General features: G+C 47.0%; 1 protein-coding gene across 2 annotated transcripts in view; it reads left to right on the top strand.

Annotated features, from left to right (window-relative positions):
- Positions 1-695: 695 nt before the first annotated feature.
- LOC147611680 (uncharacterized) overlaps positions 696-25,282 on the top strand; it is a 91,445-nt gene continuing 66,858 nt past the window's right edge. For both annotated transcript variants that reach the window (XM_086784727.1, XM_086784728.1), the window contains exon 1: positions 696-964. In XM_086784727.1, the coding sequence (XP_086640853.1) occupies positions 770-964 (195 nt within the window). In that variant the 5' untranslated portion in view covers positions 696-769. The remainder of the gene's footprint in view (positions 965-25,282) is intronic.

Consider the following 25,282-nt stretch of genomic DNA (forward strand, 5'->3'; position numbering starts at 1 on the left):
GAAAATAACAATGCAATTATTCCAAAAGATGCACATGCCAAAGCAACTTGATTCTCTCCACGTAATTGAGATAGCAATGTATTATAAAGATATATTTTACTTGATCCACCTGGTCCATCGAGGAAAAAAAACCACCATTGTTCAAATAAACGACCACAAGGATGGTATCATATGCTCTTGATTGACAACTGTTAAGACTCCTTTTCATTGAAAGAGCCAAAGCAGCCTGTTGAACACAATCAAACACCATCTACTATGCATGCTTCTTCAAAGACCACGCTGTTCTTGCACCACAAAATCAAGAGGTCGATGAGATCAATGAACTAGCCTTAAGTGCATTACCTTGACCAGAAAAAATACCTTAGTGCGGATTTGATTGTTTCTTCTACACATGATACTATATTGTATGCAATTAAGTACTTAAATAGTTTGAACTTAGGTGGTGGTGGTTACCCTCCTCATCGCTTGCTTCTAACGATGAATACTCCTATCATTTTGCTCCATAATTTGGACCTTCGCTTTTCATGCGTATGCAAGCGTGGTGCCTTCATATATAGGTAGCCAAGTTTCGTGCTTTCTTAAAGTAGACCACGAGACCCACAGAATGGGCTTCAAATTTATATATCTCTATGTTATCCTTTCCAAGACGGGTTGGGGACTAGTACATGCAACACACGTCAACAACGTGACGGACGTGTGAATGTACCCTTAGTTTTTATGTAGTGTATGTAGTATTGTAGTATGACTGCTGGCTGGCCAGCCGGCAGCCATGGGTAGGTGGATGATGTATGCACAGCAGCATCTGCAGACATTGCGTGCTCATCATACGGTAGCAGGTGGTGGGAGGAGGGCTTCTTCGACATCATCTGCGTTTGATCGGAGGACCTTCTCAACCTCATCAAGCAGCAGATTTCTCCCCGTTTTGAGAAGCCGTTCTTCGTTCCCCTCCAGCGCCGGATTGGAGGTAAGCTTCATGGTATTCTCTAAATAAGGGCGAACTGAGGAAAAAAAAACACCACGCCTCTGCAACCATGCTCTGACCAGGGTTTCAACTTGGCAGCGTGGTCTGTTGCCAGTAGGACTAAAGTACTTTTGTTTGTTTGTTTTTTTTCCTGTGTGTGTGTGTGTTGGAGGAGGGGGTGGGGGGATTAGGCTTGTTACAGAACCATGCTGCCTGTCAGCATGGGCCCATCCAGGCCGCCACGGTGGATGTGCAGTCTTTCCCATCCCGGGGAATGTTCTGTAATCAGCCTTACATACTTTTCAAGATTTAGGGGGACCAACCCCATCCTGTGCTAAGCCCCTTCTTTTGTTTGTTTGTTTATTTTCTTTTATTGGGGCCGGGGAGTGGGGGAGGGTGGGGTTAGGTGGGTAAATCGGTTGGACGGGTTAGGAACAGGTTAGAGAACTATGCCTGCCAGTCAGCAGGGGCCCATCCAGTAGATGTAGGGACCCCTTTCAATTGGAAATGGCAAATGACGAGGAAGCCAAGAGCGCATATTCCTAGGGCGGTGGGGGTTGTGTTGAGGATGGAGATTGATGTTAGGAAAAAATTATTGTCCAAGAATAGATATGACCTGATAAAATGACAGAGGTGAGAGAAGTGTGTACAGTTTGCCGTTTGAGTTTGGGCATTCCACACTCTTCTGTTGCTGCACTTCAAGGGAGCATGCTTTGCAGATTGTCCACGTCTCACTTTCTTATTTCCATTGCCCCTCCTCACATTGCAGACGATGAGAGCATACTTTGGCACTTGCATTCAGTCAAACAGGGAAGGGCTCTACGCTGCTTCTTTATAAAGAAGCATAACTTATATGTAACGCTGATCTGGGAGTTGTAGTCGTATTTGGACATCTCCAAAGAATTGCTGAAGAAATGCTTCATTGACAAGAACATTGTCTAAGGTTAGTTCCATAAACATATAGTTGCAATTACCAAGTGAATCTACTTAGGATGGATCTAGAAGAGCTAGGTGGCAATAGTCTTTGACATCATTGCTTCATGTGAGAGCTCTTGGTGTCTTGGTGAGCCTATAAACATGTACGTTCCATTGTTTTGATTAATGAATGCTTAATGAATCGCTTTATGGAATTCCTTGTGTTAACCTTTCATTGTGCTAATCATTATTGTGTAAGTCCATCATTAGTGTTTTGCATGCGTGCGTGCGTGCGTGCGTGTGGTGTTGGTGTGGTGTGTGAGTGAGCATGCGAGAGCTTTGCAGCGCCGCATACTGCCTGCCATCCTACGCTGTGTTTGCAGTGCCGGGCACCTGTCATCCTTGTAGCGTTGGTCACCCTCCTCTCGTTTGCTACCTCTATAGCGTCGACTGCCTTGCCTCCTCCTGCCTGTTGCTGTCTGTTGCTGTCTCTGCAGCCTTGCGTGCCTACCATCTGTCGCCTGCTCCCTCTCCTACTGCTCGTAAATCCTCCATTTGTCATCTTTTTAGGTGCGACTGTGTGTGTGTGCACCCTTTCTCTTTGTCTCTCTTATTTCTTATGTGTTACATAATTTGCTTGCTTTTCTCTTATTTTTTGCTTTGCTCCCCTCTCCTCTTCTTTGAATGTCTGTGTCTTCTTGTTTTTTTGTGCCTCTTGTTTGTTTGTGTCTTCTTGTTTTTTTGTGCCTCTTGTATCCTCCGCCTGTGTTTCTCCTCTCTTTTTCCTCATGGCCCAATCTGTAGCTATTTACTATAGAAGAGAATTGTTTGTTGATCCCAAACATAGACAATTGCATTTTGATTCGCAATCTTTCCGTTGTGATAATCCCGTATTGCAACAGTTTTGCGACACTCTTCAAGAAGGCTTTGTAGCCATCCGACAAGCATGGGATGTACTTGTACCAGATTTCTGTTTGGCTTAGGGGCCAGATTGTTTAGAGACGGCTTGGATTAGATTTGGCACACTGCCAAATAGGCTACCTGCTACACTGGACCATTATCTCGTAATGGTCCACACATGGAGTAGGTAGACTTTACTCTTGGACACCATGTCTTGACATTGCAGGGCCCAAGATGAGTTCGGATGGTCGTGAGAGGTGGGGTAACTGCTCTGCAGTTTCTACTACATCTTCATGGGTTGACTCTACACTACAGATGGTGGCATTGACTATGACCGCGGACCTACGCGATCATAATTGTTGAAGAACATGGTATCAAAGCCTTGTTATTCATTTTGTTTTCCGCTTGCTCTGTCAACTAGTCCTGCGCATCACTGCTCGCTTCAATCTCGTGTGATCTGCTGCAGTGACTGCCTATTGACGGTTGACGACTTGCTGAATAGTCAGACAACTTGCTGAATAGTCAGACAACTTGCTGTGCTGACGGTCAATGACCTGCCTGCTGACAATCCGACGACCTTCTGTTGACGGTCAACAACTTGCTCTCTGACAATCCGACGACCTACTGCTAACAAGCCACGACTTGCTGTTGACAGTCAACAACCTACTGCTGACAATCCACGACTTGCTGCTAATAGTCAACAACATGCTCTGCTGATAGCCAATAACCTATCGGTTGACACCTACTTTCTAGCCAGGTTTACTTTTTTGGCCAGGTTTATTTTTATGGCGGGGTTTACTTTCTTTGAATCAGCTGACGGAATCCGAACACAGAGTCAGATTTTGGAGTTTGATATCTGAGGCATCTGTCTGAATCAGATTACGGAGTCAGCTATCTAAGTCAGCTCAGTGAGTTAGATTTCGGAGTCGGCTATCTGAGTTAGCTGATCGCCAGATTTCGGAGTCAGCTATCTGAGTCAGTTGTTTGAGTCAGATTTTGGATTTAGGTGTCGGAGTCAGTTGTTCGAGTCAGCTCTTGAACTCAGGTTTGTGAGTTAGCTGTCTGAATCAGCTGTCGGAATCAATTTTTGTTCCACATTTTCAGATTTTATTCCACATTTATTCTCATGTATATCTAATTTTGGGAGGGCTCATTACTTAAACCATGTGGGATTAATCTTTGTACTTATTTTCTTGTAAAGGGACTAGACATTGCCTCTTTGAGGTAAGATCTTCCCTAAAAGATAAATTTGAAGGAACAAGCTTTCATACATGGCATACTAGGATTAAATTTACATTAATGAGAAAGGGGTTATGGAGCATTGCCAATGGAAAGGAGAAAAAGCCTACAACTAGGGAGGGGGAAGCATTGTGGGTTAGTAAGGATGAAAAGGCTCTTGCTAGCATAGCTTTGGGCTCGAGTGATTAGTTTATCCATCACATAGATGGAAGAAGCACTTCAAATGAAGCTTGGGAAGAGTTGGACGTATTGTTTGGTGCTCAAGCTAAGAGCTCCAAGATCAGCATTCTAATTCAATTGTTTGAACTTAAGTTAAATAGGGGAGAGCCTCTTGCCTCTCACCTAAATCTGATGAGAAGCCTAACCACACAGCTTGCAGGGATTAACTTAAATATGGAAGAAGATGTATGCATTGCATTATTGTTAAAAAGTTTGCTCCATGAGGACTATGGCAACATAGTCACCACCCTCACCAACTTGCCTTCTCCAACACTAGCTGACATCACTGTAGCTCTTTTGGAGTGGAAAAGAAGATCAAAAGGCAAAACACCACTAGCACCACTTTGCCTTCACAAAAAGGCACTTCAACAAGGGATCTACTGTCAGAATATGCAACGGAAATGATAACCAAACTTGGGTAGACAAGAGCAAGTAGACTGCAGAAAATAAACAACACAAGAAACACAGAGAGATAGGTGTGTAAACTCTTCTCTATACACAAGATCCCGGAAAAACTGAATGAGGAAGTGGTGGGGGCTGAGGGGCTATATATACATCCCAGATAGGGCAGTCGGCCAGCAGCAAGAGTGCCCACGACTGGAGAAAAATCCCATGACTGCATAAATGCAGTCGGCCAGCATACCGATGCCCACGACTGATAAAAAGCAGTCGGCCAACAGCCCTGAAGCCCACGACTGATGAAGATCCAGTCGGCCAGCACTGGGGTGCTCCTGGCATCATCTGGCAGCCCTCCCACCACTAAGAAAAATGGGAAAAAATAGAGAAAAATACGGGCAGTGTGGAAAAATGGTAAAACACCTCATAAGGGCGGGCACACCCACAACAAAGGCCCTGGTGTATACAAATAGACAGGAGATGACTTCTAACATCCCCTCTCAGCTCCTGACTGTGAAACCAACCCAAGGGAGCTGGAGTGCTGCCTGAGTGTAGCCTGAGGTAGAGACTTCGTGAAGAGGTCTGTCGCATTGTCCTCCGTCGAACAATAAAGTAGCAAGATGTCACCCGCCAAGATCTTCTCACGTACAAAGTGATACTGTATCTCTATATGCTTGGTCCGGGCATGGAAAACCGGGTTCCGAGCAATAGCTATACAACTCTGGTTATCGCACTGGATGACTGTGGGCTCCCTCTGTGGAAACCCAATCTCGCCTAGGAGACTCCGCAGCCATACAACCTCACAAGCAGCACCACAAGCAGCTCGGTACTCTGCCTCTGTCGAAGAAAGGGCAATAGTTGGCTGCCTCTTGCTGCTCCAAGAAACTGCTCCTGAGCCAAGGGTAAAAGTGTATCCTGAAGTAGATCTCCTCGTGTCTGGATCTCCTCCCCAATCTGAGTCACTCCAACCTTGGAGCTTGACTCCATTCCCGCCTGTGTAAAAGAGTCCCAGATCCTTCGTACTCTGCAGATACCGCAAGATCCGCAATCCTGTGTCCCAATGAGTCTTCAATGGCGTCTGCATAAAAGAGCTCAACAGCCCCATGGAGAAGCTCAAGTCCAATCTGGTGTTCAGTAACCAGATCAATGAACCAACCAACTTCCGGTACTGCGAGGCATCAACTGGCTCACAAGGATCTGTAACGGTTAACTTTGTGTTCGGGTCCATCGGCGAAGTAATAGGCTTGCAGTTCTCCATCCCAAAGGCCTCCAGCAACTCATGAACATACCGCTGTTGAGAGACAAAAAAACCCCTCTGGGTCTGCCAGATCTCCAATCCCAAGAAGAAGTGGAGTAAGCCTAAGTCGGTCATCTCAAACTCCTTTGACAAGGCAGCCTTCGTCACTCCAATGTGCTCCACATGACCGCCGGTGAGAATGAGATCATCCACATAAAGGATGATAAGTGTGACCATGCCGCGTTCCCGAAAGAGATACAGGTTCGGATCTGCAACTGATCTCTGAAATCTAGTCCGAATAAAGAAGGAATCAATCTTCTGATTCCAGCCTGCTTAAGACCATACAAGGCCTTACGTAACCTGTAAACCATCCCTTCCGATCCTGGAACAATAAAGCCTGGAGGCTGCTCAACGTACACCTCCTCCTGCAGGTCACCATTAAGGAACGCAGATTTTACATCCATCTGGTACACGGGCCACCTCTGAGAAGAAGCAAGGGCAAGAACGGTCCGAATCGTGGTCATCCGCGCTGTCGGTGCAAAGGTATCCTCATAGTCGATGCCTGGCCGCTGAGCATAACCTATAGCCACAAGCCTGGCTTTGTGTTTGTCCACCGACCCATCAGACTGTCAGAATATGCAGCGGAGATGATGACCAAATCTGGGAACACGAGCAAAAAACGCAGGCAGAAAAAACAGCACAAAAAGAGAGAGATGTAGGCGTGTAACTCTGCTCTGATATACACAAGAAGATCCCGAATATGATACATATGAGGTATGGGGGCTGAGGACCTATATATACCTCCCATAGAGGGCAGTCGGCCAGCATAAAGAAAGCCCACGACTGATAAAAGGTCCCACGACTGCATAAATGCAGTCGGCCAGCAAACAGGTGCCCACGACTGATGAAATCCAGTCGGCCAGCAGCCCAGTAGCCCACGACTGATCAACATGGAGTCGGCCAGCACTGGGGTGCTCCTGGCATCACCTGGCAGCCCTCCCAAGCCTCAGAAAAATGGGAAAAAATAGGGGAAAAAATACGGAGTGTGGGGAAAAATGGGAAAACACCTCATAAGGGCGGGCACACCCACAACAAAGGCCCTGGTGTATAAATCTAGACAGGAGATGACTTCTAACACCCCCTCTCAGCTCCTGGCTGTGTAACCAACCACTGGGAGCTGGGGTGCCGCCTGAGCAAATCCTGAGAGCGACTTCGTGAAGAGGTCCACCGTACTGTCCTCCGTCGAACAGAACTCCAGCAAGATGTCATCAGCAACAATCTGTTCACGAACAAAGTGCCTCTGGATGACCAAGGGTTCCTCCAGTGGAAGCCCAAACCTGCAATGTAACCTCCTCATGCTCCGTAAAACTGCTCCTGGGGCATAAGTAGATCTCCTCGTGTCCGGATCTCCTCCCCAAACCGAGTCACTCCAACCGTGGAGTTGGACTCCATCCAACAATCCCCCTCCTGTGTACAAGAGTCCATGATCCTTCGCATGCCGCAGAAACCACAGGAAACGCAATCCTGCCTCACAAAGAGATATCTGCAACCAAGAGCTCAACTGTCTCATCAAGAAGCTCCCGTCCAATCCGGTGTCCATCAACCAGATCCATGAACCATACAGCTTCTGAATCACAGAGACATCACACTGCTCACAAGGATCAACACCTGTTACGGTGCACAAGCAAGTCCTGGAAACCTGATGAAACCTGTCAACCACCCCCTCTGAATCCGGAACCACAAAGCCTGGAGAAACCACCTCCTTATGCAAGTAAACACCTGTCACCTGCCTGGCTTTCCGAAAGGTCCCCGTGGAAAGAACATCCTCAACTACTGGAAGTTCTATGTCCCGAACACGACGAGACATCAGAGCATAAGTGACCTGTTCAGCTTCCTCTGACTCACGAACACAAGAACTACCAACCTCAGTACTGGAAAGTTCCTGCCAACTGCTGCCATCTACTGGTAAGCTATCCACCACCTGGTCTTGGAAAGCCCGCACCTGCAGCGTATCCACACCTGAGTAGCTATTGCCACACTGCCACTCATCACAATCTTGAGGACCTGGGAGAGAGAGTGCTGAAAGCCTGTAGACTCCATTCTCCACTCCACCTTCCCAAACCACTTGGCCTGTTGCTTTGTCCCGGAGAGCAACAAAATGCTCATCAAACTCCACCCGTACGCCAGTCTTGCAAACCTGATGCACTGACAACAGATGAAAACCAAGTGCCGGAACATACAACACCTGGGAGGAATGCTTCCCCCCTCTGCCATCGGGAACTATCTCCATCCTGTCCTCACTGTGAACTGGGATAGTGGACGTATCCCCAGTAAGAATATGACCAGAACACCTGCAGAGATCCTGTAAACCGGAACGGGAAGGAGTCATGTGCCTGGAAGCACCACTATCGAGAATCCACTCCCGAGTATCCGTTGCGGAGAGTCCTCCAATCTCCTCCCTGCCTGAAGAAAATGAAGCATCTGTGTCCATCACCTCCAGGTGCACAAAAGCCGGAGTCTTCGTGATTGCTGAGGAGTCTTCACCCTTCTCGGTCTTCCGCTTGGGACACTGCCTCCAGTAGTGGCCTTTCTCGCCACAATCATTACAGGTCCTCTCTGCCTTCAGCTTCTCGCGGTCAGCGTCGGACATCTTCTCAGAAGACTTCTCCAATGAAGCCTTCCCCTTGCCCGAGTTACGGCCTTTCGACCGTTGGCCAGTAAAGGCCTCCGAACCTCCACCCTGAGGAGGGTTCGTGAATCGTTCCTCCTGGTCCAAGACCATGGGCACAAGCTCCTCCCACGTGATGGTGCTGAGCCTGCCACTGGTAATCAACGACGAGTAGAATGCTGAATACGAAGAGGGCAAATGTGACAGCAATGTGATGGCCATGTCCTCTGACGATATCTCCTTCCCAGCCTGAAGAACCTCCTGCTGAAGAGCCTGCAGCTTGTTAATATGCTCCCGCATTGTCGACGACTTTGCAGGGCTCATAACCCGCATCTGTACTTCCAAGGAAATCCTCTTCATGGGCGATACCCTGTTGTAAAGTGAGGCCAAATGCTGCCAAATACCTCTGGCCAGCGTCATATGCTTTATATGATTAATTACCTGTGGTGTGCAGTTGAGGAAAATAAACGAACGGACGGCGTTGACACGATCCCACATCTGTGTCTGGGCCTCCCGGTCCTTTCGGGTTGACGGTAACTCCCCTTCCTCTACTTCCGGCCGTGGAACACCAACAACGACGAAATCGGCGAGATCGTAGGACTCCAGAACGGATTCCATCATCACCTTCCATATGCCGTAGTTGCTCCCGTCCAACTGACGGTCCACCGGGAACGTGGGGAGAGTCGGGATCTTCACATGTCTCTCGGCCATCTCAAACAGATCTGCCATAGCGGGGATGTACTCTGAAAAGGGTGGGTGGGTGGGAACAAAGAAGAACTGATACCTGCAAGTGGCTGTCCAGCAAATCAGCCCGCCTTCCTCTTGCTTCTCCTCTTCCCGAACAGTCCAAAACAGTCCACCAATCAGCCACAAAACAGCCCCCTCTTGCTCACACAAATCCCAAGACCTATCTAGAGCCTAGGCTCTGATACCATGTCAGAATATGCAGCGGAGATGATGACCAAATCTGGGAACACAAGAGCAAAAAACGCAAGCAGAAAAAACAGCACAAAAAGAGAGAGATGTAGGCGTGTAACTCTGCTCTGATATACACAAGAAGATCCCGAATATGATACATATGAGGTATGGGGGCTGAGGACCTATATATACCTCCCATAGAGGGCAGTCGGCCAGCATAAAGAAAGCCCACGATTGATAAAGGGTCCCACGACTGCATAAATGCAGTCGGCCAGCAAACAGGTGCCCACGACTGATGAAATCCAGTCGGCCAGCAGCCCAGTAGCCCACGACTGATCAACATGGAGTCGGCCAGCACTGGGGTGCTCCTGGCATCACCTGGCAGCCCTCCCAAGCCTCAGAAAAATGGGAAAAAATAGGGGAAAAAATACGGAGTGTGGGGAAAAATGGGAAAACACCTCATAAGGGCGGGCACACCCACAACAAAGGCCCTAGTGTATAAATCTAGACAGGAGATGACTTCTAACACAGACGCGTACTTGGTCTTAAAGACCCATTTGACACCAATGACTGACCGCTTCGACGGCCGGTACCAACTCCCAAGTGTTGTTCTTCTCGATGGCATCAAGTTCCACCTGCATGGCTTTCCTCCAAGTATCCTGTGAAAGGGCTTCCTTTACGGAAGTGGGCTCTTTGTCCCGCATGATACGAGACATCAAAGCATAGTTCACCTGAAGAAGCTCCACCGTGTTGCTTTTATCTCGGACTCGATGTGATCTTCGAGGGCCGTCCTCTGTGGTCCACTCGGAGGGTAGCTCCGTGACACCCGACTCCCGAAGGGTGTCTAACAACCACCTAGGTACTCGAACAGATTGTGGAGCCTCCTGTGGTCGCGGGGGCTCAACTCCAGTTGCGGGCTCAACCTCCTGTGATGACTGAGGTGGATCAACTGGAGTGATAGAATGGGAATCATCATCAGACTCTTTTGGATCTCCAAGAAGTGGCGGCTCCACGACAGTGGATGCTGGAACATGCTCGTCAAAGACCACATCCCGGCTGACAACAATCTCGTTCCTCTCTGGATCATACAACCTGTATCCCTTGGAAAGAGAGTTATACCCCACAAATACCAGCTTGCGGGACTTGGAGTCAAGCTTCCCCCTCTGCTTCTTCGGAATATGTACATACGCGTCACTCCTAAAGACACGGAAGTGCGAGACATCAGGTTGCCAAAATATGCCTCAAATGGAGTCATATGGGGTACAGAAGCCGTCGGAGAGCGGTTAATGGTATGGACAGCCGTTGCCACAGCCTCACCCCAAAGTGGACGAGGAAGATCACGATGCTCCAGCATGGTCCTCGCCATCTCTACCACAGTCCTGTTCTTACGTTCAACAACTCCATTCTCCGAAGGCGATCCGGTATTGGCCAATTCCCTCTTGATGCCATGATCTGCACAAAACCGGAAAAATACAGTCGAGGAGAATTCACCTCCTTTGTCAGCCCTGAGAGTCTTGACCTGAAATCCAGACTCTTTCTCCACCATCACGTGCCAATCCTTGAACCGAGCAAAAGCCTGGTCCTTCTGGGAAAGAAAGTAGACCCACGTGAATCTGGTACAATCATCAACAAGCAGCATGAAGAAGAGAGATCCTCTCAAGGATGGTATCTGCTGTGGTCCACACAAGTCAGTGTGAATCAACTCCAAAGGTTTCGAAGCCCGCCTGGAAGCTTGCTTCGGAAAGGATTCCCTGTGCTGCTCACCACGTATGCAAGAACTGCAGCGTCCTTGCCTACTACCAACATCTGGCAAGCCAACCACCATCTGGTCCCAGAAGGCGCGCCGCAAAGCATCCACATTTAAGTGGCCAAAACGAAAGTGCCACAAATCTCCGACCTGAGAATGAGGAGAGTGCAGAGAGCTTGTAGATGCCATTCTCCACACCGCCTTCCCAAACAACTTTGCCTGTTTCACGGTCCCTTAGAGCAACTGAATGCTCCTCAAATTCCACCCGAAAGCCAGTCTTGCATACCTCATGCACTGACAGAAGATGAAAACCCAGAGCAGGGACATAAAGAACACGGGAAGCATGCTTGCCCCCCTTGCCGTCGGGAATAATCTCCATCCGGCCCTCACTATGTATCGGAATAGTGGAGTTATCGCCAGTAAAGATACGACCTGACTGCCGTTTTAGATCCAGAAAGAAGTCACGGGATGGAGTCATGTGCCTGGAAGCACCACTGTCGAGAATCCATTCCCGGGTATCCTTCGCGGTGAAGCCAACTGCCTCCTCGCTCGAAGATGATGAAGCATCGGAGTCCACCATCTCTAAGTGCACAAATGCCGGAGTCTTCGTAGCTGAGGCTGAGGAATCAGCACTCTTCCCTGCCCACTTAGGGCACTTACTCCAGTAGTGGCCTTTCTCGCCACAATCATTACAAGATCTTTCGGCCTTCAGCTTCTCTCGTTCTGGATCAGGCTTCTTCTCAGAAGACTTCTCCGGTGAAGCCTTCCCTTTGCCCTTGTTGCTATTACGGCCTTTCGACCGTTGGCCAGTTAAGGCCTCTGAACCTCCGCCGTGAGGAGGGTTCGTGAAACGTTCCTCCTAGTCCAAGACCATTGGCACAAGCTCCTCCCAAGTAATGGTGTTGAGCCTGCCACTCGTGATCAACGAGAAATAGAAAGCAGAATACTGACCAGGCAAGTGGGAAAGTAACGTGATGGCCATATCTTCGGATGATGTCTCTTTCCCAGCTTGAAGGACTTCCTGCTGAAGGGCCTGCAGCTTGTTAATGTGTTCCCGCATCGTCGAAGACTTTGCAGGGTTCATAACCCGCATCTGCACTTCCAAGGATATCCGTTTCATGGGTGACACCCTGTTGTACAAAGAAGCCAAGTGCTCCCATATGCCTCTCGCCAGCGTCATGTGCTTCACATGGTTGATCACTTGTGGTGTGCAATTGAGGAAAATAAACGACCGGACCCTGGCGTTGACACGATCCCACATGTGTGCCTGTGCCTCTCGGTCCTTCCTCGTCGATAATAACTCCCCTTCCTCAGCTTCCGGCCGTGGCACCCCTATGATAATAAAATCAGCAAGGTCATATGACTCCAGAACTGACTCCATCATGACCTTCCAGATGCCGTAATTGGACCCGTCCAACTGACGATCCACTGGGAACGTGGGGAGAGTCGGAATCTTCACGTGCTTCTCAGCCATCTCTAATAAATCTGCCATCGCGGAGAGTAACCTGAAAGGGTGGGTGGGTGGGAAAAAAAATCTGAAAATCTGCAAGTGGCTGTCCAGCACCTTTGCCCGCCTTCCTCTTGCACCTTCTCTTCCCGTTCAGCCCGAAACAGTCCACCAATCAGCAACCTGTTGCTCCCCCTCTTGCTCAGAAAAACGCCCAAGATCTCCTAGAGCCTAGGGCTCTGATACCATGTCAGAATATGCAGTGGAAATGATAACCAAACTTGGGTAGACAAGAGCAAGTAGACTGCAGAAAATAAACAGCACAAGAAACACAGAGAGATAGGTGTGTAAACTCTTCTCTATACACAAGATCCCGGAAAAACTGAATGAGGAAGTGGTGGGGGCTGAGGGGCTATATATACATCCCAGATAGGGCAGTCGGCCAGCAGCAAGAGTGCCCACGACTGGAGAAAAATCCCACGACTGCATAAATGCAGTGGGCCAGCATACTGATGCCCACGACTGATAAAAAGCAGTCGGCCAGCAGCCCTGAAGCCCACGACTGATGAAGATCCAGTCGGCCAGCACTGGGGTGCTCCTGGCATCATCTGGCAGCCCTCCCACCACTAGGAAAAATGGGAAAAAATAGGGAAAAATACGGGGAGTGTGGAAAAATGGTAAAACACCTGATAAGGGCGGGCACACCCACAACAAAGGCCCTGGTGTATACAAACAGACAGGAGATGACTTCTAACATCTACAATCGAAGTCAACATTTAAAGACAAAGGAAAGAGTAAGTTCCGCTTCTATGGTAAGCTTGGACACTTCGAGAAAGATTGCTTCACCAAGAAGAGGCTATCTGCAAGTTCCGCTTCTATGGTAAGCTTGGACACTTCGAGAAAGATTGCTTCACCAAGAAGAGGCTATCTGCAAACCCGGTGGAGGTTGAAGATGAAGAAGAACCAGCTGATGTTGTGGCCTCTCATGAGGCCAATTTTGTTGACATTGATTGGGCCCTCTAAGTGCTCATAAGGATCCTAACTCATATGTAAATCATATATGCGGATTGAATCCTCTCATTTTGCAAACCATAGGCCAAATTTGGAGTGAGATCATGTTGGGGCTAGGGTACACAAATGAGTCTACTGCCATTGCAACTGGGGTGAGTACAAGGTTGGGAGCATAGGAGTTGTACAGGTGTGATCAAGCTATGTAGCTTCCCATGGTACTACTACCAAGGTTGAGGGTCATCAATTTGATGGAGGGATTGTTGGATAAAATTGATGTATACATGGGAATGAGGGATAATATATGAAGCCTAACCTTAGGGGAATAGGTGCATCGGTCAAATCTATAATCACTAGTAGTAAAACTCTCAAAAGCAAAATCGGCGCAGCTCGGCAGGGAATCAAGTAGGAGCGAAATCAGGGTGAGGGAATGTAGCTGATTGATAACTCAGTTTACACGTTGGAATCATGGAGAGAATATGGGAGCGTCTCATTAGTATCTTAAGCAAGATTAGACCTTTGTATGAATGTATGGTGTGTGTGCGAGGGTGTGTGTGTGTGTGGGAGCATATATTGATACCAAGTTCTACACCCACTATTGGGCACTAATGACATTAGTGGGGATGTCGTAGTATCTAGTCTATACTATGCATGATGGAGTTCATGGTTTATTGTCTTGTGGATGACTACCATGAGTTTATAGATTGCACTTTCTTATAAGGTGAATTTGGGCATGTTCCTAGATTCATCTAGGTATATATAAGATTAGGATCACCTAATCAGATCTACTCAAAGCCTATATAACGAGGCTCATATTCATGAATAAAATAATCCTCACGCTTTATATTATTATGTTGTCTCTATTATTTGCTTTGCTTATTGTTAATCACTGAATCATGTGCTTGCTTAGGCTTAATCCACCATGATAATGCTCATGTTTGATCCACCATGAACTTCAACATGTTATCATAGCCTTGTTATTCATTTTGTCTTCCGCTTGCTATCGACTAGTTTCGCGCATCACTCCCTGCGATCTTCTATAGTGACCACCTACTGATGACTACGTCAAGCTCTTCTGCCTGCTACCGACCATAATCACTGCCGCTCTTTCTTGATGACTTCCTGTAGCATGGTCTAACATCATTGTACTCATAGTCACACGAAACAGGCAAAACGGCGCCCCGAAACGGGAAGCTTCGTTTCCCCGAGTCGACTACATAGAAACGGCCGGAACGGGGGGAAATGGGTTCGCTGCCCACATGGCATAAAAATTCGCTGGCCCTTCGTCGCCCACGTGGCATAAAAAAAAACAAAAAAAAGTAACATTTAAAAAAACATGTGCTGGCCCGTTGAGAAAAACGCTGCATTGCAGCTCCTTCGCTTCTTGCCTGTTGCGCTACTTGCAGAGCTCGTTGCCTCAACGGCTACGTTGGATTCTGGAACCACGACGACTACGTTCACCACACCATATAAGCGTGTAGTACAGTGTTTGTTTTGTACAAGTGTACTTGTACACAAGTTCCTAGAGCTGAGATTTAAATCCCAAAGCTCAAGTACTTACCTCTCTCCCCCATATTCATGTATTCACTGTCACTTTTTTACTCCCCCATATTCATGTATTCATGTATCCATGTACTCATGTACCCCATTTTGACTAGTAGCATTAGCTTCCACTCTCCCTAGTTGCTACTTCCGGATGCTCCCTGCTGATGTATTGTAGGGCTAGATACTTACCTTCAGTTCTTTCTTTTCTTTTCTAGACAGTGTATCAGATGTCACATGGTTGTAACTTTGGTCTCATAGGTCACTTTGGCCTTTTGAAGACGTTAATATAACATCCCCTTTCTCTCTCCCCCCCTTTCTCTCTCCCCCCCTTTCTCTCTCTTTCGGAATCGCATTCACTTCTCAGCTTGGTCCTCTCCACAGTCAATAAAGTTTAATCAGTAAGTGTTTTTAAAAAAAACTTGTAAATGGACCTTGTTTTTTTAAAATGATCATTGACTTTTTTTGAAAATAGATGCGAAGTATCTTAATTAAATTACACGTTTTTTAAAATATAGCAAGTTCTTTTTCAATTAATCCCTCTCGTCTTCTTATTGTGCTGCATTGAATAGTTTGCACTAATGGCATTCTATGAGTGGCGGCGTGGTGGTTGTTTTTGTGTGGCTGAGCGACAATACATCAAGACAGCTCATTGTCGATGCCCTTTGCCTCTTCGAGAGAGCCTGACATTGCAAGAGGAGGGCTCGACGATGTCATTGCCCTTCCATGTGGTTTTGGGATGATGAAGATTGCTTGCTATTGCAAGTGGTCCCAAGACACACTCGAAGACGAGCATCCATATGGCGAAACTTGCAGCCTGTAGAAGCACCTGTTGTGGCCCTAGTTCATGCTGAGGCACTTACCAGTCATGAGGATCAGGACAATAAACCCATGTAGAAAGTCTCTGTTATAACTTGTATTGCCAAAAACTATTGCTCATGTTGAATGAATAAAGAATTTATTTTTCTTCGAACTCTGTCTGCCCTATTGTGTACTTTCTTTTTTTCAGAATCTCTTGGCACCTTGTCCTTATTGTCCATTGCAATGACCCATGTTCCTCATTCCTTCTTTGCAGTCTTTGCGTCCATGGTCTCCATGGATTAGTCTCATTTCACCTCAAAGAAGTCCAAATCTACAGAGTGGTCTTGCTGGGTGGAGGGTGCCTGCAAAACAAGAGGCGCGAAAAAGTGAACATGCAAATATTGTCTCCTTACAAAGTCAAGTAGTGCAACTTGTATTCGAGCACACTTGCTTCATCAGCATGGACATGACATTGCGTTCTGTACTAACATCACTAGTGAAGCACGAGAGGAGCTTCGTCGGAAAGATGAAGCGACGCGGCCATCTTCATCAGCTTGGAGAGCAAGGGTGGGAGTAGATCCTTCCACATATGTGGGCACTTTCAAGACAAACTTTTGGAACCACTAGGTCTTCATTTGGTGGAATGCCATCATTTTTTGGACCCACTGCAAGTCCATTTGGAGCACCACCACCAGCAGTGGGCGCGAGGGGTATTGTTCGCTCGAGGCAAAGTACAGTTCAGAGTAGATGCGACCCAAAGGAGGAGGAGGTGGATGGTAGTGTTGTGCGCTTCTTCTACCATGACGCCATTGCCGTTCAGGTCGCTCGTAGCTTCTACTTCAAGGACATGGTAGAACCACCTTACTAGCAATGGAGAAGGGCACAGTTGCTTGCTGCAGCTACAGAGTTTGTTAGATTGTAGATGGCTGGAGCAACACTTGGTCCAGATCCATTCATGGTGTCATTGGCTATTCCAGAGGGCAATCTTTCTTTATCTCATCACATGATGCGTCCGAGATAGGGAAGAGTGCAGAAGCGCTTTTCCAAGAGTGGCCAGCAGCCGTACAAGCGGTGGGTGAAGAGAAGGTGATCCAGTTTGTAGTTGATGGAGAGAATGTGAACAAGGCAGCCGGTAGATTGTTGTGTGAGAGGTTTCCTCATATCACATTTTCTGTATGCATGGCGCTCTGCCGCAACAATCTTCTCAAGGACATTGGGAAGTTGGACTGGATTTCTCCCGTCATAGAGCAAGCCACCCAGATTGTATCCTTCATTTACAGGCACACTTTCTTGCTGGTTGAATTTAGGAAGAAGTCTTTTGGAGATTTGCGCAATTATTCAGACACTTGCTTCGGATACAACTTCCTCATGTTGGGCTTCCTTATGTTCTAGTGCCTTAAAAGCAGTTGATGGTGAGTGATGAGTATGAGAGACATGCTTTGTCTGGAACTGCTGTAGGGAAGGCATGTGCGTCAAATATTGGGAATCCTCTTTGGTGGGAGCAGGTGAGACGCATCATAGCTTTGGGAAAGCCAATCATCCACTTGTTGAGGATGACAGATTCACTTCAACCATGCATTGGAAAGGTTTATGAGGGGATGGACAAGATGGTGGAAAAGTTGGGGCACATCGAACAAGATGAACAGAAATACTAGGTTTTAAGGAAGCTATGCTAGGATAGATGAGATATGTACCATTCACCTATGCATGCAACAGGTTTTATGGTCGATCCCCAGTTTTGAACAGGCAATCAATACACAGATTCGAAGGTGGCAGATGGATGGGACATGATTTTGGAGAGACTTGAGCCTGACATTGCAAAGCAGAGAACTATCAAGGATCAACTGGCAGATTACAGAGCTTGCAAGAGGAGGTTTGGAAGAGCCAATGCTTTGGTAGATCGCTTCACCACTAATCCATGTGTTTGGTGGGGGGGCAGACACTCCAGAGTTGCAACAATTGGTCATCAAGATTCTAAGCCAGGCGGTCAGTTCCTCTTGTTTGGAGCAACTATGGAGCTCATTTAGCCATATCGCTTCAAAGAAGCAAGCATTGGTCAGAGGAGGATGAGAAAGGTTCAGAGGCACAGGAGTAGGCAAGTTTACTGCCTGACTCGATAGCTAGTTTGGGCGCAGCAGGGGATTGCGACTCCAATGACTTCCTACGTTATGATGGTCTGGGCTCAGATGATGTTCATCTCTCGCAAGTTTGAGTCTACTCATGAGTTCCAAACTTGGCTGATGTATTTACATTGTGCTTTCTATTCTAAATTCAACAAGAAATTGACTTGATCTGAGGTGTCCTTTATGCAAATTTGAAAAAGTCTCGTTGTTGATTTTGTGATTACTAGTTTTGGGTTTTGTAATTTAATTTATCAAGTATATGTCCCGTTTCCGTTTCCCAGCGGTTGCCGTTTTCGTTTCCGAGAGGGTGCCGTTTCTGTTTCCGTTTCTGGTGACTATGACTGTACTGCGCAACACTTCAGCAACTACATCAGCACTATAGTGCAGCTACGTAAAGGCTGCGTGCGCTGTTCGTCTCAGCGAGAGTGTCTACAACTACTGCAGACTGTCTTTTCAATCCTGCAGCTGACTCCACGCGCCAGCTTTGCTTAAGTCAGCATTAGAGATCAAGCATATCAACATCAGCATGAAGATATAATACGAATGCGGAATTAGTCAGACAACCTACTGCTGACAGTTGACGACCTGCTAAATTAGTTTGACTACCTGCTAATGCTGATGGTCGATGACCTGTTGCTAACGGTTGACAACTTGTTGCTGACAATCCGACGACCTGGTGCTAACAATCTACGACTTGCTAATGACAGTCGACAACCTACTGTTGACAATCCACAGCTTGTTGCTGACAGTCAACAACGTGTTTGCTGACAACCAATAACTTGTTGTAGGCATCTACTTTCTGGTCAGGTTTACTTTTTTGGCCAAGTTTACTTTTTTTTTTTTTTTTTTGGCCAAGCTGGTGATTATTTTTTTGACCTTTGCACCTATTCCCCTAAGGTTATGTTTCATATATTATCCCTCATTCCCATGTATACATCAATTTTATTCTACACATTGCAAAGGGCATTCAGAGGAACAACTTGTATATGCTTTCGGCGCTTGCAGTCTAGACTGACTTGTGTAGTAGCAAACTTTGGTATGAGAGATATGGGCATCTTAGTATGCAATCTTAATATGCAAACTCTTTTAGAGATGCTGACAGATAAGCTAATTGAGCATTTGCCACCAATTTCTGATAATCCGGATGTATGTGAAGCTTACATGATGGGTAAGCAACACTGGAAACCCTTTCCACAAGAGGCTAGTTTTAGGGCCAAGGCGTCTCTTTAGCTCGTACATGTTGATCTCTGTGGAAAGATGAATACAATTGCACTTGGAGGTGCTTCCTATTTTTCACATTGATAGATGATTACAGTAGGAAGATTTGGGTGTATTTTCTTAAGAAAAAGTTTTAGGCTTTTGGAAAGTTTAAGGAATGGCTTGCATTGGTTAAAACTAAGACATGAACAAAAGTGAAGTAGTTTAGAATAGACCCAAGGAGGAGAATTCACGTTTGATGAATTCTTGGATTTTTGCAAAGAAAGAGGCATAAAGTAGCAGCTCACTACCTCTCACACTCCGTAGCAAAATGGTGTTGCAAAGGGCAAGAATCGTGCTATTGTTGAGATGGCAAGGAGTTTGCTTAATGGTAGGAATCTACTAAAATCCTTTTGAACTTAGGCAGTTAACACGACTGTGTACATTCTAACAAGAGTGCAATAAAGGCAAGGGATGACTCCGTTACAGGCCTACTCGGGCAAGAAAACTTCAGGTGCACACTTGAAATCTTTTGGGTGTGAATGTTATGTACATGTTTCAGATGCTCAAAGAACCAAATTGGATGTCAAAAGCTGAAAATGCATCTTCTTGGGTTACAACATGGAGTCGAAGGGATATCGGCTCTATGAGCCTCCGGCAAAGCTCTCCCTCCTTCTCAAGCTCCCTCCCTCCTCTCAATCGCCCTCTCTCTCTCTCAAGCTTTCTCCCTCTCCATTGCTGTAGAAACTCTATCCCTCTTTAGTCTACTCTAGATCATAGTGGGCCGTGATGTGGTATTCTAGGAACAACCACATCGGATGGAGAGAGCTTCCTTCTTCTTCATCATCAAACAAGGAAATCACCAAAGTAGCATAACCTCCACATGCAGTATGGGCTTTCTCGCATTCTGATGGAAGACAGGCCGTCCCATTTCCTATGGACATGGATTTTGAAGATGACGAACAAGAGCATGGTGTGCCACAAAAAGGTAAGCCATTGCCTAAGTGGTACATGCAACTTTTGGATGGATCAGAACCTCTGGCCATCGAGGATGCGTCTCAAGATGCTCGCAGATCCAAAAGGTGAGAGGAACAAAATAGGGCTCAAGAAAATCTTGTGAATTTTTCTCTTATGACAAAGGTACTCAAGATTTAGGAGCATACCACCTTTGTTAAAGGGCGAGGGGATCCAAAGTGGATGGTAACCATGCAAGAAGAATGTGACTTCATCCTGAAAAACCACACTTGGAACCTTGTAGATCGTCCTTGAAGACGTAAGGTAATTGGCACTAAGTGGGCTTACAAAGCAAAATACAGATTTGATGGTACTTTGGAAACTTACAAGGCATGGCTGGTCACCAAAGGTTTTGCACAAGTTGAAGGTTTTGACTTTTAGGAAACCTTTGCACCTATAGCCATGTTAACCACAATCCGCATCGTCCTTGCATTGGTAGTGCAAGCGGGATGGCCTATCCTCCAAATGGATGTAAAATTTGCTTTCCTCATTAGGAACCTCAAGGAGGAGGTATATGTGGAACAGCCACTTGGGTTCGTGGTTCCTGATTTCCAAAGCAAAGTTTGCAAGTTACGGAAGGCACTCTACGGGCTGAAATAGGCCCCACGAGCATGGTACCAGAGGATTGATGCTTACTTTGTGTGTATTGTTCTCTTATGTAGCCCTTCAGATGCAAATTTGTATATCTTTTGTGAGTAGGGAAGTATATGGTCATTGTTCTCTATGTAGATGACCTCATCTTGATAGGGGATCACCAGAAAAAGATCTCACAAACACAACATATGCTTAGTGTAGAGTTTGAGATGATAGATCCTGGGGTCACGCATTATTGTTTGGGGATTGAGGTCTTAGCTAGATAACATTTTCATCTCTCAACAAAAATATGCAGGTGAGATACTCAAGGCATTTGGCATAACCAAATGCAAGTCAGTTGGAACCGCAATGGACGTTGATATGAAGTTGTCCATCGAAGACACCTCAGACCTTGTGGATGAGACCTTATACAAGAAACTAGTTGGTAATCTTATTTTCTTGTGTAATACTAGACTAGACATTAGTTTTGGTGTCGGCGTGTTAAGTAGGTTTTGTGTAACATGCGGAAGCTTCGGGGGAGATCGGTAACTTCAATGCTTAGAAATCAGCAAACATTTCACGACGAGAATAACGCACAAAACTGAAAATAGATGTGCAGAAAATAGAGAGAAAGAAAGAAAGAAAGAAAGAAAGAAAGAAAGAAAGATTTTATTAACGTCTTCCAAAAGACCGAACTCGGCCTATGAGACAAATCGGAGTACTTGTATGGGGTATCCTCTGTCATCCCAACAAAATGAAAAAGTACTGAACAAAAAAAGTTGAATCTGGGTGTGCAGGGAATGGAGCTCTACTACTAGGAGAAATGCAAAGCTATGTGCATGGAGTATACAATCATGATATGCAACCTAGCTAGCTCCATCCTGTACCATACTGGGGGTATAAAATGGTATACATCAGTGAAGGGGGTGTCCATAGCTCCCTGAAGAACATGCTTGGGTGTGCTCTGAAGCGGGCCAGTCGCTCCGCACCCTCTCTGTGAAATTGAGCTCTAATCTCTGTCATCTCTCTCTGGTATAGGCGTGGTGTCCGAAAGCCAGGTGTCCTCTGTCTCCTGCGGGCTCTAAGTGTCTCTGCTCTCTGGAGAGTAATTCCCTGCCGTGTAGGGGCTGGGAGGGGGATGGATCTCTGAAAAAATGCAGTAATCTGTGTCTGTCGCCCCCCCTCTGGAGCTGTCTGAGCCTGTAATAATGTCTCTCTGTGGCGTTGTATGTCTAGAATGTATCTCCCCAGTATGCGCTGGTCTGTTGCCTCAAAGATCTGGCGTAGGGAATGTGGCTCTCTGAATAAAATGGGATATCTCTCTCTGATGGCTGTATATGCTCTGCATCTGCATACATAATGCTCCTCACTCTCCACCTCCTCTCTGCACAATCTGCATACCCTCTCCTCTCGGGGGATCCGTGCTGCTCTGCCAGTCTCAATCTCCAATCGGTGTGATGAAACTCTGAGTTGACCAATAGCCACTCGGGAGCCGTGTGGTAAAAAGCCCTCCATGTATCTAGGCCTCTCTATAAATCCATCATCAGTGATACTCATGAAGTGATCTATGTAGTATAGCATCTTCGGTGGAAGAGGCTGTGTAGGCGATATCCATGTCTCTCGTGTATAGAGCTGCCATAGATCCTGTCTCAATACTCTGTTCCTCTCACTATGAGAGAGACGGATATGTGGTGCATCCCTGTCATACTGGAATGGTGGTAGATGATCCATGTCTAGGCCATGCTGTGAGAACCAATGTGTGACCTGTGCATACCATGATCCTCTGTCTCCTGCCTCAGCCAGCTGTCTAGATGCCTCAAAAGCTCTGTATGACAATCTGTCATGTGGCATCTCTCTGAATCTGTCTAGCAGGCATATAGTCTGAAATATGGCCTCTACCATCATAGGAGGCGCAGCAAACTCTGCTCGGATAATGTCATGAGGTACTGACGGTTTGCTGCGTATCATGCGTGCCATCATGAGGGCCTGTAGTCTCTCTATCTGTGTCCACCAATGGGTAGCAAGGCCTGGCGCCCATACCGCTGCTCCATACATCAATGCCGGTGTGACTAATGTGTCAAATAGCCACCCCTTCGTCCGGGGCTCCTGAAAATGCGCCTGGTGGCACTGTCTCTCTAGCATAGCCAATGCTACATATCCCCATGTCAATCTAGCTCTGGCTGCTGAACCCATGGTGAAGCGTGTGGCTGCTGCAGAGAAGGTAATCCCTAGGTACACGTATGATGTCACCACCTCCACCTGGCATCCTGCGAGAGTGAATGTCAGCTGACTCCTGCCCTGTCTCGATGTATGAAAGACCATAACCTTGGTTTTCCCAAGGTTCACAGTAAGACCCCTCTATGTGCAGAAATCATGGAGTGCATGTAGATGCTGCTGTAGACCACCTGGAGACTCAGACACTAATACAATATCATCAGCATAGAGCATAATATGTACTGAGGTACCTGCTAAATCAACTCCATCTCCGCCTCCCCGTGTAATGAAGTCAACCACCTCATCAATGTATAACCCAAATAGCGTGGGGGAAAGTGGGCATCCCTGCTTCACACCAATGGTGCTAGCAATAGTTTCGGACATACCTCCTGGACATCTGACTCGCCCAAATACCTGCTCATATAATGCATAGATGCCCCATGTCATATCTGCTGGTATGCCAAGAGATTGCAGGCGCTGAAAGAGCCTCTCTCGTGGTACTGTGTCAAATGCCCTGCGAGAATCCACAAAGCAGCAATAGAGCTTTCTCTTCCTCACTCTGGCCTGATCAATCATACATCTCAAAGTGAATACATGGTCAGTGGTAGAGAAAGCTCTCCTGAAGCCTGCGTGCCCTGATGAGCGTAAACCTGCTCGCTCAGCATATAAGCTAAGCTCTTGCTCCAGCACTGCACCATAGAGTTTGGCCAGCACGTGGCCAACCATAACTGTCCTGTAGTTGCTCGGATCGAGCATATCCCCTGTTTTGTGAATCGGCACAATGGTGTGCATCGTCCACTCCGCAGGCAAACCCTCTGCTAGTGCCCTGTTAAACAGGTGTGCAAGAAAAGGAGCTAAAGAATCTACTGCATATATGAGATGCTCACCCTGCAGGCCCATATGGTCGGCAGCCCGTCCATGCTGTAGGCGGCGGATAGCTTCCTGGACCATCGAGTGGGTAAAGAGAGAGGGAGGGAGAAGAGGACACAGTATTGGGTCCCGAATACCCTCTGTAGGGCTCCCACCACGAATGGTGTATTTGCTTGTATTAGAATGATGCAAAATCTAAAAAAAAAAGACCGACTGAACCTGTTTTGGCTGAGATAGATCTCTGCCCTTGACCTTCAAACCTTCACCCTTGGCTGTCCTGGCCCTTGAGTAGCTGCAGCACCTTGTGAATTATGAGATGAATAACCTGATTTATGGCTGGGCTTTATATACTCATTCATGCTGCTGGTCGGTTGTATTTATTCCTCCACGACCTGGTCTTATAGCAATTAAATGCTATTATATTCAGCGTTTTCACACTGCTGCCCTGGCGGGCCACCTTGCGCATGAACCTGGCTGCTGGGTAGCCTTGCGCAACCTGTATGGGTAGTCCCCATACTTGGCCGATTGGCTGTGTCACGATTGTGACTAACTCTCTTAATCTCTCCTTAATTGCTCCTTAATCCCTTATTAACTGAAAGGACACCTGTGAAGGGTCACACCCTTACACATGGGTCACTATCAAAGGACATGTCTATTCATTAAAAGACACACTCCTAAGTCCAAAGGACATAGCGGTTGACTCAAGAGCCGCACCCCTTTCTAGGGATGTGTCTCTTCACTTGTACCCTTTCGGCCTCTATTTAAGAAAGGCCCCTGTCTCAATGCAAACAACTTAATCTTTCTTACAGCATTTGTCTTATGTTTGTTAATTAAGCCTTAATCATGTTAATAAAGCTATAAAAGCTTTACAGTGGTATCAGAGCAAATTTTTTTCCTACCCGTGGGTTGTGAAGCCCTCACCCTCTCTGCGGCACTCACCCTCTCCTCGTCCACCCCTCTTCTCGGTGTTGTATGGAAGCAGCGGAGCGATGGTGGACTTGGCGTAAAGCTTTGCCCATGGTGATGTAAAATATTTATTTCTTTTTCCCCCGTGGGTTTTGCGGGCCACTTAGCCTCTTCACTTAGCGTTCTTCCCCCTCGACAACCCACATGTGTGTTGTATGGGAGTTATGGAGCAATGGCAGATCCGGCGCAACACCCCCCTCGTTGCTTCGTTCGCTACAGGCTCTGCGCCCCCTTCTCGCTATGTGCAACTGCCGGCCCTGAGCGCCCTCGCGGCTGAGTATCGACTGCTCCTCCCTCCTCGCTTCGTGCGCTGCAAGCTGTGAGCCC

This window comes from Cibotium barometz, chromosome 47 (assembly GCF_041138505.1).
Source record: "Cibotium barometz isolate CiBa-2024 chromosome 47, ASM4113850v1, whole genome shotgun sequence".
Classification (NCBI taxonomy): Eukaryota; Viridiplantae; Streptophyta; class Polypodiopsida; order Cyatheales; family Cibotiaceae; genus Cibotium; species Cibotium barometz.